The sequence below is a fragment of the Lonchura striata genome, chromosome 3 (genome assembly GCF_046129695.1).
Source record: "Lonchura striata isolate bLonStr1 chromosome 3, bLonStr1.mat, whole genome shotgun sequence".
Taxonomy (NCBI): Eukaryota; Metazoa; Chordata; class Aves; order Passeriformes; family Estrildidae; genus Lonchura; species Lonchura striata.
In genome coordinates, this window is record NC_134605.1 from 90,704,171 (window position 1) to 90,718,666 (window position 14,496).

A 14,496-nucleotide genomic window follows, 5' to 3' on the forward strand; every position below is an offset into this window, starting at 1 on the left:
GGCATCCTGGGCTACTAGTTTTGCTGCCTATTATTTTATACTAAAGAAACTACTTGGAAAATTTGTGGGTATTAAGATTGTAGGTCATTGTAGTGCACTGTACTGTGCACTCTCCAGATAGCTGGGGAATAGGTGAGTGTGAATGGAAAAAGAAAGTGAGGCAAGGAATGTGACATGGAGAACAACACTGCTATCATCACTTCTAGGAAATTATCTGTTAGCATGTGAGGACCTTAGCTGCAGTAGAGAGTCTATTGTGTTTTCAGAGAACAAGGTGTTGTTTTCTGCCATTGGATTGCATTACTGGAGTTACAGGTGTTCTAATATGAATCCATGCTACAATGTGGCTACCACAGATAGAACCAGGAGAAAATACAGGGAGGGTGCACAGGCAAATGTGGGGGTGAAGTCCCACCCACAGGGATATTGCTGGCATCAGAGCAGCTCACAAGCCTGAGAAATTCAGTTGTGTTCCTTCTCCTGGAGGAGATGCAATAGCAGAGACAGGCAAAACTTATAAGAAGAGAGATTTTTCTCAAGCCAATCTTGAAAAAGAAATAGCCTAGATGTGCACTAGTGTGATAGATAAGCATCAAATGAGAAAAGGGATGCTGGCCATAATATTGACAAAAAAAAGATGCAATAATTATCACCTGATCAATACAAGCAGGGACTGCCCATGTGAGTAAATATATCTGTCTGAATTTGGCTTGTTACTAGTTTCCATAAGGCAGAAGTGCAGCTGGCCTTTACAAGGATCTTTGTGAAGGATCTACAGAAATAGTTGCTGGGGACTGCTATGAAGGCCAAGGAGAAAATTTTTGAATAGAGGGTATTGCAGCAGCTTTTGTTGGGTTGCAGCAGATGAGACCAATGGCATTGAGAGAGCTGAGAAGTTCCAGGGTGTGATAATGTCAGGAAGATACACCAGACTGGCAAACCTAGGCTTATAGCTGGGATTCTTCTCTCCTAAAACCAACAGAGATAGGACCTGGAATTGAAACAGATAATCAAGTGTAATCTGACACTCCTCAAATTGTAAAAGATCTGTTCTTGTGTCTCTGTTAACATTTCCACCAGTCTGCTGCATACTGAGCCCAGCCAGATAGGAAGAGTAGCTATGATTTCTCAGGAGTAAAGAAAGCTGTGCTCTGTTGCAAAACAAGTGACCAGAACAAAGCTCAGTTTCCCCACACAGTGCTCCTTCTAGTGCTCAGGCTGTGGAAAAGTTCCTCTCATTCTTAAAAGTATGGCAGACCAAATCAGTTAAATGTTTACAGCTCTGCCCAAACACTAGAATCTGTGAGATAACATAGTCAGTAGAAAGAGGAACACATACAGGACCTCCACAGGAGCTGATTATACTAGAATCTGGCTGTTTGAAGCTAGGGCATGGTTAACTGACAGGAATTTATTTTGGAATTACCTGCAGCTGAGGATGGATTTGGTAGATATGATACTTCACCTGACCATGGAGAAAAGCAGAGCATGCTGTCAGAGATATCAGAAATTAGTCAGCTCCTACAACTCAAAAATTAGAATGCATATTGCAGCAACAGAGTGGCAACAAGGAAAACAGCAATCATAGTGACATGCCAAATTCCTGTTCTGAAGCAGAGGAACATGAAAGACAACTCATTTAGCAATTACACATTCTTTAAATCACAAAAGGGAAAATCACAGAATTGTAAGGAAAAGAAAAGCACTGCATTCAATAAGTGAGTGTCAATCCATGAAATGAGATTTTGCATGCACGTGATGTTCATGCCAGGCAGAACTGCAAAATTAAGTGTATTTATACCAGATGCAAAGGCAAGATGAGAAATGGAATATCAGATCAAGAGACAAAAGGACTGAATGCCTTAGGCTTTGAAACTAGCAAAATGAGAAAGCAGAATGTCCATAAACTAAGGTAATTTTTAAATTGTACCATAATACTGTCACTAAGAGATTGTAATTTTTAAACATGACCTGCAAAAAGCATTCCAACTAAAACTTTAGATAATCCATAGAAACCAGCTATTCCAGCTAAAGCATGTGAATTTATTATCTTAGTGAAAAAAACCCTCACAAAAACAAACAAACAAGCCAACAAACCCCACAAAAGAGGACAGATAGTTTATACGGTCAGAAAGATGAACAAATTAATCCAAAATTTTACCCAGGCCTACATTTTTTATAGCATCAAATCATTAATGCTGATATATTGCCCTGGTGGTTTTGCATTTGTGGAATAGCTATCATGAATTTTACTCCAGTAAGTTAATATAATGTCTAGAGCACTTCATGTTTTGCAGAGTGTCTGATGTGTTAGAACAGAAAAATAAAGAGGTCAATTAAATAAATAAAAACCTAGACTTCACTGCCAAAGAATTATATCTCACAGCTTTAATAAAGAGATACCAAGAAATAAAGTGAAATATGTATTTGTATGTCCTCAAGCATTCCAAACAATGATTAAAATGACCTCAGGCCTCAAACCTTTCACTTGGAGCTATGTTCTTCACATGGCAGCAAGAGACATATTCCTAGAATTTGATACTAAAACACTGTCCTGGAGAAAAATAAAAAGAAAAAAACTCCAGAATAATATTGATACTATTCTGTTCAATGGCAAGTCATTCAACTACCAGGCTGTCATCTGAGAACACAACTTGGAAGCTAATTCAGATGTGGATGAATATCAGTTTCCTCAAGAAGAGGGACTGAGAGGCCTGGCAAAATTATTTACCCTATGCAATACAAGTGTGTGGACATGAACCTCTGAAAAATCATGCCCCCAGCTGCATCTCTCCAATGGAAATAGCCAGAAAAGTAAAATAGAAAATGAAAAATGAGAATATTGCAACCAAATGACTGTTCAATTGACAGAGGAAAAACTAAGATGGTTGCAGGCAATTGAGTAAGAGCTGTTGAAGCAATTAGCATCCCAAGAGCAGGATTTGAATATCCCCTCAGTAGATGGTCTGTGTGTCCATCCTTGGTCCGTACAGTACAGGCAGGAATACACAGCATCTCCCAAGTGCTCTGGCAGAGACACCCTCAGTGTCTGTACTGAGCAGTGGCCTGAGCCCATGAGGGTAGGAGTGATGTAAGAAAAAAGAGGCCAAGAGATTAATCAGTGTTTGACCTTTGAGATGATCTCTCTATTAATCTGTCTGGTTTACAATCTGTGGGGTAGATATGTCTGTGTTACGTGATGTGACAAGCCTGCAGACACTGTCACCTGAGACAGTGCTCTAGAAAAAGGATGTTTGGAAAAGGTAGGAAACCAAAACTTCTTCTAAAAAGCATTTTTTAAAATTGTTCACTGAATGTGACTGAAGCAGCAAAGCCAGGATAACTACACCACCTACAACTGACTTCTTATCCAGAGCAGTCCAGAACTGAGAAGTATGGTAACTATATGAGCTCATTAGCTGTTACAAATCTCAAGTGCCATTAAAATAACAATTTTGAGAAAAGAATTAAAGAAAAACAAAGTATAAACAAAACCAACCAAGGATGTAAAAGTACTTCCATCTCAAAATATGTCCATCTTCCTTCTAAGGCCCAGATCACAGGGGATGAGCTTCCACTTTTGGATACTGAATGGTGAAGATAGCATAAGCATTTCAAATGATGTTGAATATAGAGGCAGCCAACTTGAGGATATGTCAGGACAATCTGAAAACAAAAGTTTGTCTCATTGCTTATTGAAATACAGCATCCCTAGTGCATTTTTCCACAGGCAAAACTGTCTTCTCATTGTAAATGACATGTCTATTTGCATTGAGTTTATGCTCCGCATCTGGGAGATAATCATATTGCTTCATCCTGCTGCCACAGTTATCAAATAGAAAGGCTGAACTGGAAGATAAACTTGTTGTTATTTTTAAGTTTACAGAGTGTATTTGAAAAAAAGTAAAAAAAGGCCAGTCTGGAGCAATATTTCTCAATGAGTATCAGTAGCATGTTGGTATAAACATACACGTTCCTTGGTTCCTGTGGAGCAGCACCATGAAACTCCACAGTAATAAAAGTGGGACGAGAGGCATGCAAAGGCAAACAGCAGCAATGAAGCAGAGGCAGGAGAGCTCCCACAGCAGGGTGAAACTTTCAGTGTCAGAGAAAATCATGAACTTGAGGCAAGGCACAAAGGCAGCCACAGAAGACAATGCAACATAGGCTGCTGGTGGGACAGGTAACTCAGCCCAGGTAAAGCTCCACTGACTGCACCTGATGTCACTTAAAGGTTGTCATCACTGAAAGATGACACCAAAGAGCAAAAGGAAGACTGATGGAAGCACTGACTAAAGAACCCTCTTTATGTGCTGCTAAAATGATGCAAGAAAGGAGCCTGACCTGGCGACTGCTCTGTGACAGGTGACATCCACGTCCTGCGGCAGAGCCTGGCAGCTGGACAGCAGTGGGCAGCCCCTGCAGGGACAGCTGCTTCCCATGGGCGCTGCTCTGCGGGCTTTGCACAGCCCCCTCCAGAGCAGGAGCCTGAGTGCAAGAAGCCTTTTACAGCTCCAGGCCTTTTCCAGTCCTCCATCTCTTATTGTAGATGGTTGCTGAAGAACTACTAAAACCTATCTGTGCTTATGGTCTGCCAGACTGTCCTTCCAAATGAGATTTTGCAGATGATAGTGAATTAATTTAACCTATAGGCTCATGTAAATTAGTAATATACTTAATTTATTTTAAAAATTCAAAATCCTTTTCCTAAGTGGTCAGCACCAAGTACTTGTAAGGAAAATAGAGGACATTTTCCAAATCCTTGCTAGTTAAGTCGTAAAATATATGGCTTAAATATTTTTATAAATGTATTGTAACCTATCTCAGATGTTATATAGAAAAAAGAATTAAATAGCAGATCTTCAAATATTATTTCTTTCCTGTGTTTTTGACTCTGTCTTGCCTAGTGTTCAACTTCCATGACATATCACAGCAACACTAGTAGTAATGCTGTAGCACAAGAGTCTAGAGAAATAAGTAGTGGAAGGCTTTGCCTGCAAGTAGTTAAATACATATGATTCTCTTGAACTTCATTTTTTGTGTGCATTATTATGAAATTATCTATGTCTTTTGTTAATCTTTAAGGTAATATTTCATTATTGTTTTAGCCCTATTAATATAGTATAAAGAAGAAATATCCAATTTTCTCTAATGAAGAAAATTAAAAATCAATTTCCAAGCCATCTCATTTAGAAAAGTAATTTTAAAAGCAATGAGACTATAATTTTGAATTGTGTAACAAATCAATTCATGTTTTAGAGCGCACACTAGTCAAGGGTGATTTGTTTAGCAAATTCAGCTCAGTTTTCTAATGCAGCTCGTATTTTGTTTGTCCTGACCTTACTATCTCCATTTTCATTGTAGCACAGTAGGAAAACACATGGAGATCCAATGTTTCTTACAGATGTTTTTATTACTGATTTACTGTTCCCCTTCTCCTCTGCACTAACATCTCATTTGAACCGGTGGTTGCCCTCCCAGTCCAGTGCCCTCGGTTCAGATTCCTGAATCTGGTGCTGACTACCAGGCCCCCTCTGTGGGAGTCTGTTTCTCTGGAGGATGTTTTGCTTCTTTCTCCCCCATAATCTGAGTCACAACATGGGGCAATGGTGCTCTGACTCTACTGCCAGAAAACCACACGGCCAAATGCTCAAGTGCTCTCCAAAAATCCACAAAGTCTTCCTTTAGAGGTGATAATATATAACATGAGAAAGTAAGATCACAGGTGTTCTATAAATAAGTAAAATAAGGGCATGGAGGCTAAATCACTTTCCAAGGGCCATACATATATGCAGAGCTAGAAACAGCAATAAAATATATTATGCTTTTGAAAGTCTATGAATTGGACTATCAGGTAGATTTTACTTCTCTTACCACTCAGTAGTCTTTAATAAATCTTTTATTGACATAAATGTAGTGACCTTCCTGAAAACACTGAAACTTTCCCAGTTTCCAGAAAGAGAAAAACCGATTCACCTTTTCTCTCCTTAGCAGAGGAAACAAAGTTTTTCATGCATAGGATCCCTGAGGATCAAACTCAAAAACATCTCTATTATCAACCCTGTGTTCGAAACAAATACAAAACTGTCCTGTATCAGCCACTGTGAAGAAAATGAACTCTACCCCCGACAAAACCAACACAATATTTTATTAGGCTTGGCTGGTACTGAAATTCAGAGTAGGGCAGCCACATATTTTAAAAAATTTCAGGGAAAACTTGTTGGTTTTAACAAACATACCTTGGTGGGGTTCTTTTTCAGTCTGCTATTGAAATAGGAAAATGCAGATAGCCCAACCTAATTTTCTATACTTCCCTGGTGCAACTGGTAAGCTCTCACAGATACCAGCAATATTTGAAATGGTTGAGCACCATTCCTTCTGAAGTGATGGAGCATACCCCTCTTCTGCCATCGTTGTCACATGCGGAGCAAGAATTATCTAATAGGTAAGGAGCAACTCAAAGACCCCTCAACAGCTGCTGAGCTGTTCAGTCAGTTTGGCTCTGGGAATACAGAGCCAGGGTTGGATCAGATGTACAAAGAGCCTGTGAGCAGAGTTACATGGCTATAAACTTGGTATGAGAGGAGATTGAGCAAAGCAAATCAGGTGCCACAAGCACGATTTGCTTGCTGCTAATGATGTCTCTGTAACATCACAGGCTATCTCTAAGCTATATTTTCCACTGCCTTGCTGGCTTGCAAAACTTTTAATGGAACAAGTTTTTCTGGCAGAAGAACACTGATTTTTATCTTTAATGAGCAACCTCTCTATCATTTAGCTTCAGGAAACAGCTTCCTGGTTGTAAACTGCTTGAGACTGCTGACAGCCTGGCAACTTCAAAAGCAGCCAGGAGCAACTTTCTTTTTCTTGCTAACTTTGGGAAGGAATTCAAAAATGCTGAAAGGTGCAGATGATTCTGTTATGGAGCAGGAGGATTCTGCTTCCCAACATGGAGAAATGACAAGCTGGGATATCAATGACATCAAACTTCCCCAGGTATGTGTCTGTGTCTGTGTCTTAGAAATTTATTTTGTTCTGACCAGTCACCTCCACCACTGATCTTAAATGCTTTCTCAGTCATCTATGACTCATTGCCTTTATACTCTTTGTCACCTCGAGGTATGGGGGAGTGTTTTGCTAGAAAATATTGAGAAAACATTGACATTTCCATGCATTTCTCTTTAAACGTATTATTGAAAGAGCTGTTGATGCATGAAAAATAGCAACGCTGCAAAGGCATTGTTTTCACTGGTGGATTAGATGCAGAGAAAGCAGAGGAAAGAAAGGTGCCTCCTGCTGTGGGTACTTAATTAGAGCTGTCCAGGACTTGCTTTTTGTCCTGGGTAGTGTTTTTTGAGAAGGGAGCACAGCACCCGCCACTGTCTTGCAACTGTGGGATTGGACTCCAGCTCCAGAGCTGTCTTCCCACATGGAGGCAAGTCTTTCCATGAGCACCTAGGGAATCCTTGCTTCATGTTTGCAGTGATTTGCTGAGAGGCACAATAGTGATCTTCCCCTCCCTGTGTCCTTTTCTAGTTCTCTTAGCTAAAAGTTTAAACCATGCTCTCCACTGAAAGCCCACACACCCTGCACACCAATGTCACTTCCCTGTCCCTCAGCTCTGCATATTTCTGCCAGATTCCTCCTGCTGCAGTCCTTCAGCATCCAGACTGCCTTTCAACTCCCAGCCCTGACTTCTTACTGGATCCCAGCCTCCTCCCTACTATAACAGTGCTGTTTGCCCAAAGCCTCATGTTCCAGGATGTCCCCTTCCCTGCCCTTCAGCCCAAGGTCACCTTCACCTCCATTTCAGTCTGGAGGCTTCATGGACACCCTACCCTACACTATCCAGTGGCTACAAGGGGAGCATGGGAATTTTTCTCTTCTTGGTTGGTGTTCTTACTTTTCCCTCAAAATCATTATCAGGTATGGTAGATGTTTTACAGCTTACTTCATTTTCCTGTATTGACTGTACCCAGTGATGTATTTGGGTCTTTGCAGGTTTTTTTTCCCAGCTTTATTTTTATTGCTCCTTACTCTGTTGTCCTTGAGGCTTGGTGTTTGTTTGTTTAGGGGTTTTGGGGATTTTTTTGCCTTTTTTTGTTTGGTTTTTTTTTTGGGTTTTTTTTTTTTTTTTGTTGTTGTTGTTGTTGTTTTGGGGGGGGGGGGTTGTGGGGGGTTTTTTTGTTTGTTTTTTGTGGGTTTTTTTTGGTTGGTTGGGTTTTTGCGTGTTTTTTTATTCTTTTTGATTGGTTGGTTGGGTGAATGAGAACAAGCTGCTGGGCAGGCCTTCCTGACGCTCTGGGGCCTGCGGGAAGTCGCAGAGATCTGTGTTTTTCCTGCCTTATTTCCACTGCTTCCTCCTAACAACCAGCATCACCTTGCCAGGTTGCTAGAGTCACCTAGACTAGAGGAAATGCAGCAGAGGTCCAACTCTGCTTAGCTCCTGGACAAGCTTTTCTCTTCCCCAGCCTAAAATATGGCTTGCTTTGCTTTTTCCACAGCATGTGAGCCAGACAGACTGGTTTCAAGAATGGCCAGATTCCTATGTAAAACATATCTATAGCTCAGAGGATAAAAATGCTCAGAGGCACCACAGCAGCTGGGCAATGAGAAACACCAACAACCACAACTCTCGCATCTTAAAGAAGTCCTGCCTTGGGGTGGTGGTTTGTGGTAACAACTGCTCTACCTTGGATGGGAAGAAAATCTACCTAAGACCAGCCATATGTGATAAAGCCAGGCAAAAACAACAGCGTGAGTACAAACATGGCAGTTCATTGTATGGCAGCTCATAAGTGAACACAACATAGCAGAAATCAAAGTATAGGATATCCTCTGGATTACCCAGCCTTCCTTCTGCCAATCCTTATATTGCAATGCAACTCTTGATTCAGAACAGTGCATTTTACACTTCTTATTGTTGGGGCATAGTCATCTGCTTGTATATTTTCCTTTTTTTTCTAATAATTTTTAAATATCTGTTTCTGCTGGTTAGGATTGATTCCCAGCCTTCTCAGGCCCATGAGTGAGGGTACTGAGAAAGCTGTGCAGTGCAGGCACTGCCCTGCTGTTCCTGCCCACCTGAGTGTTGGCTTCATTATTGTACTGGCCCAAGAGCAACTCAGGAGGCAACTCCTGCAGGAAAGAGGTTGCTCATAAACTGTGATGACTGGAAAATAGGCCCCACAGTCACGTCACTGGAGCAAGACAATGCAAACAGAAAACATGAGCTGCACGCACATTTTTACTAAGACCATTCCAAACAATTGTGATTGCTCAGTAGAGCTAGCACATACTGATTTCTGGGTCTGATGTACATTTAGCTAAAGAAAGGTATTACTCAGGTGCTCACTGAGACTAGAACAATGCTCTCTAGAAACACATATGACATTCCAAACACTGACAAGAGAAAAACTAAAACTGACCATGGTAATAAATGATAAAATTGTAATAACATTTTAACAGAAATAATTTTTTACATTTGTATTTAATAACAGACAGAAAAAAGGCAATTACTAGTTTATTAATATTGATTTTTACTTATGTTTGGAAGTTTTTCACATAGTTTCTTTCTACAATTTCTGAGGACCAAACTAGAAGTGGCAATCTGCCACCAATGGACCATTGTATCACATGGGATTCATCTAAGTGGTGTTGTATAAAAAAATGTTTTCCTCTATCCTTGCTCCAGGGAAATGCTGTCCAAACTGCAATGGACCACTGCGGCTCCTTTCCTGCCGAGGGCATGGTGGATACCCAGTTACCAACTTCTGGAGGCATGAGGGCCAATTCATATTTTTCCAGGTTGGCATAAAATTACCTAACATTATGCAAGTTAATTTTAAAGACTGGTATTTTAAGTTTTATTTAGCAATTTTTTTTCTTCCAACAAATAGGGGTTATTGAATATGACAAGGTCAAAATAACTGTAAGGAGAAAAAATTTTCACAAGGTCCAAAGTAACCTGATATAACTCTGAAGTTAGTCCTACCTGAGCAGGAGGTTGACCTAGAGGGTCCTTCCAGCCTAAATTAGCCTATGCTACTATAATTTTACAGCACAGTGTGTTTTTTATTTAGAATTCTGTGAAAAGTTGTTGATTTTGAAGTGTTTTGCCTCAGGTACATGGGAACCAACAAATGCTCAGAAGTCAGAAATACCGTATTATCTCTTCTCCTTCTCCAAGGCACTATACATAATTGTGAGGGAATCTTGGAACAGGAAATGGGTGTACTCAAGGGGCTGTCTATGGAAACTGCCATCTCTGTATTATATGTAACTTATATCTGGAGCACAGTGTATGCAAGTGTTTAAATAATGGGCACTATTTCTGGAAGCTGTAGTCTTGGTTTAGTAACATAACCACTTTCCTGTTTTCCACTCTTTCACTTATGTGCAGGCTAAATAAAATTAATTCTCTCTGGAGCTAATGGAAATTAATGTGCAGATAAATGTGTCTAAACTGTAAGAAGAATGAAAGTGACTGCAGGGATACTGTAGCCAAGCTGCAGAGGACCTCTGGCTTCAGCTGGGGCTCTGCTGGGGAGACCGTCTTCTACAAATAAATGTGGTGCACTGATTTTATTATTTCAAAGGGTTTCTACCCCATCCCACTTAATCTGGGATATGTTTATTATCTGAGCTCCCAGTAACTAAATCCTATTAGATACAAAGCATTAAATGAGGCCATAATATGTGATTTTGGCCTGTGGTATAAAATCTGTTCCCTTGAGATTAATAAGGTTTCTTCTACCTTTAATATACCATAATTATTTTCTAAAGTCCAAAGGAGCTCATGACCACCCACGTCCAGAAACAAAACTAGAAGCAGAAGCAAGAAGATCAATCCAAAAAGCAAAGACATCTTTTTCTCCATCTTCTCTAAGACAAAAGAGAATCCAGGAGATTGAGGTAACTCTTGCCATTGGTCAACGAAATTTTGGCTAATCAATCTGTGGTTCAAGGCATGATGGAGACCATCTGGGCTTTGGGTCTGGGTGGGAGCAAGATTTACATCTCCACATTCCACAAGCCCATGATCAGGCCAAGAAGGACCAGGGCTGTCCTGAGCATCCTGTTCTCCTTAGCACTGTCATCCACTGCCAGCACCTCCTCTCCAGAGCAAATTTGCACCTGGTGGCAGCAGGAGATTGCATCTACACTGGTAAACAAAGCAGGGCTGCAGGGCAGTCTAAGCTTCATCACCATTCACATGGAACTTCCTCTGCATTAGTTTCTGCCCATTGCCTCTTTTCCTATTTCTTGGCACTACTGAAAAAGGCAAAGGCATCCTCCACCTCTCCCTGTTCCCCTTGAGTTTTGGCAAGGTTAAGAAGGGGAAGATGCATAACCTGTATCGGTTTGCCTGGTTTGAAGGCAAAAGAGTGCTTTGAGAACTTTCTGAAGCACTGATGTTAAAACATCAGCTCTGTGGAAGTGTTTCCACACCCATCAGAAAGCATCTCCAGAGATCCTTGGGACCTGCATGACTGATGGAGAGACTCTCAGTGACTTTCATTGCAAAGGCTGTGTTAAGCTCAATTGTCATCACCAGTATTCACATGCAGTTTGTCTTTTGATATGTTAGGGGTGGTGTATTCCCCCAGTCTGGTGTTAGGGACAGCAATCCATGCCCTTTCAGCCACAGACAGAAGGGATAATTGCCCTGGGTGGAGACAGATTTCTTAAGTGGACGACATGGAGAAGCAAGGAGATCTGGACCCCAGAAGCAGATAAAATGTGCACACAGGAAGTTAAATCCATTTGCATAGAATGTGAATTTAGCAGCTGCAGCTGTTTCTACTGGAAATACTCAGGAAAACTCTAAAAACCAGAACGTCTTGACACAAGTGCCTGGGAACAAAAGCATAGGAAAAACCAAGTGATCTGCCTAATTGTCTAACAAATACAGCACCAATGCTTTTCCTATCATTGGTTTAGGTCTGTCTCCATGAACACTGAAATAGTTTCCACCTAGGAAATATGGCTGAGCTACATGATTTTCTCTCTTTTATAACTGAGCTTACTGGTCATCCTGCTTGCTTAGGTCAAGTTTCCTGTAGACATGCCTTCATCTTTCCCTTCTTAAAACATCTTCCTGAGGCTTTCACTTTCAATTGTGTGAGATTAGACTAAAGGTGCCACAAATGTCTAATAGTAGAGCCTGCTCTTCAGCTGTTCTGACTCTGTACAGTCAGACTTAGGACATTTATCCTCATTGGCTTTCCAGTTCATGGCAGGTTTTCTTGGGAATAACCCATCATATTAGTGTTTTGCCAAACTAGCTGTGATACAGCTAACTCAGAGTAGGATTTGTCGCACAGAATCTGTATCGCTCAATCTGCAAAAACATATTCCAAAAAGATTCAGTTTTAATGTGTTCAGTCTGAAAAATGTATTCTGAAAAGATTCACTTTTAATGTGCTCAAAAGAAATCAGGGAAGAGAACTTAACAAAAAGGTATGAGCCCAAAATAGAACGAGTGATTTATAGGATGGTCTCTCTATGGTATCTGCGGTGGGTCTGTAGCTGAAGGTGGGCTGGGTCCTACACCAGATTGTTGGAATTTTTTCTCATGGTACATGGAGAAAAACTGAAAGGAGCTTTGCTGCTCCAGCAATCTGCAAAACCACTATAATTAAATGGATGAAAAAGCAGAATTATAAAGAAGAAAGACCTGCAAGCACTCATTAGAAGTGACTGTTCTGAAAGGAATTAAAGTTTGCATAATTATAATCCAATAATTGGAGCAATTAAAGAAGTTATTAAATATCCAGAACAAAAGACCCAGAAGAATAATTCTTGTGTGCTGATCCCAACCTGAATGAAATTTCTGTTTGTGGAGTAAAAAATTGTAAAGATAGGAAAATTTATTTGTTAGAAATAGACTCTAGAAAAGCTGAAGAAGGATATTTTTGTAGTGAAAAGGCCACCTCAAAACAATCAGTATAAAAATCATACTTAGCTTTTCCAATCTCCATAGAAAAAAAAAATCTGTGGTGTCAAATATATTAGCATAATTCCATTTTTAGGTCCTTCTTCAGTATATGTTGGCAGTTGTCCTGAAGGGCTGTGAAAACAAGGTCTAAACAACTCTTTTAGTGTAAAACAGGCTTTGGGCAAAAACTGGTGAAACTAACCCAGGGGCAAGAGCTGGGAGCCTTGTTCAGTTTCCTCCTACAGCCATGGGCACCCCCTCTATGGTGAGGGAGACTGCTATGCCATCTTGCTTTGTTACCTGTGTTCACAGAACCACAGAATGGTCAAGGACGGAAGAGACACCTAAGACCATCATGTTAGCCGAGTGCCTTTGTAAGCAGCTCAGAGAGGAGAGGAGCTACGCCGCACCTTGTTTTACTAACCCGTGCCTTGCTTTCCCAAGTCTCTGACAGGTGCAGCGCCGACACAGGAGCCTTTGCCTTCGCTTCTTTCCAACGCGGACGCTCACGTTCCACCTGCCGATTTCAGGGGGCATTTAAGGGAAAGCTCTCAGGAGGCACCGCTGAGCAGCTGCTCGGGGCAGTTTGCACACCCAGGGGCGGCTGGGGCGGCCGGAGCGGCACCGACCTGGGGCCGGAGCCCGTCCCTCGGGAGGAGCCCCCGAGCCGAGGGGCTGTGCCGGGTCCCTGCCGCGCCCAGCACGGCCCCTTCGCCCCGGCCCTGCGCCCAGCACGTCCTGCCCGTGGCGCAGGGGGGCCGGGAGCCCTTCGGCTCTGGCGGGGGCCCTGTGGGACACGGATCCTGCGGGGCGAGGTCGCCGCTGCCCCACGGCGGCGGCTGCCTCTGGCTGCCGCCCTACCCGCCCCAGGGCGGGCCCTGCCCCATGGCGAGCGGGGCACAGCCTCACCCACAGGCCTGGGCGAGCGCACCGAGTCTGCCTCAACTACTGCAACCACGACATGTTTTTTAACCTGTACCCATTACGGTGGCCGGGTTCAAATGTCCCTGCTCGCCCCTCCTCTGGCAATGGGTCCAATTCTCCACCCCTGTGGCAGCGCAGACGTGAAAGCTACCACAACAGGTCTCACTTTAGCTCCTCTTGCAGGCCCCAGAAGGGGCTTTCAAACCTGAAGACTTGTCTTTGTTCCTTTTTATTTAACAGTCCTATTTCCCCCCAAATAAAAGCTATCAGCTTCTCTTACAGACTGCCTCGCTGCCATTCTGGTCAGGTAGCATTTCAACCCTCCTCCGTACACAGCTTGTTCAAGCCTGTGGGACTGTGGAAGGTGTCGATGGATGATCTCAAGGACCACAACTGACATGTGCAACCTTCTGCACTCTTCCAGCTTCTTCAGGCAGTCTCTCTTCAGACCTACGTTCCTGCACTGCACCAGCCTTGTACTCTTATTGTATAGAGCTGGATACAGGAATTCACGTGGGATTTCATGAGAATGGAGTAGATGAGGAGAATCCTCCTCCTCCACCTGTGGTCATGCTGCATATGCACACTACCAGATCATGTCCAATACACCAGTTGCCCTAAGTTCTTGTCTG

The 14,496-nt window shown here is 42.1% G+C and overlaps 1 protein-coding gene across 1 annotated transcript; it reads left to right on the forward strand.

Annotated features, from left to right (window-relative positions):
- The first annotated feature begins 6,894 nt into the window (after positions 1-6,894).
- Positions 6,895-13,912, forward strand: GCM1 (glial cells missing transcription factor 1). The gene is made up of 5 exons (XM_021551252.2): positions 6,895-6,996; positions 8,505-8,757; positions 9,695-9,807; positions 10,786-10,914; positions 13,385-13,912. The coding sequence occupies exons 1-5, from the start codon at positions 6,895-6,897 to the stop codon at positions 13,910-13,912; spliced, it is 1,125 nt and encodes a 374-aa protein (XP_021406927.2).
- Positions 13,913-14,496: the final 584 nt, after the last annotated feature.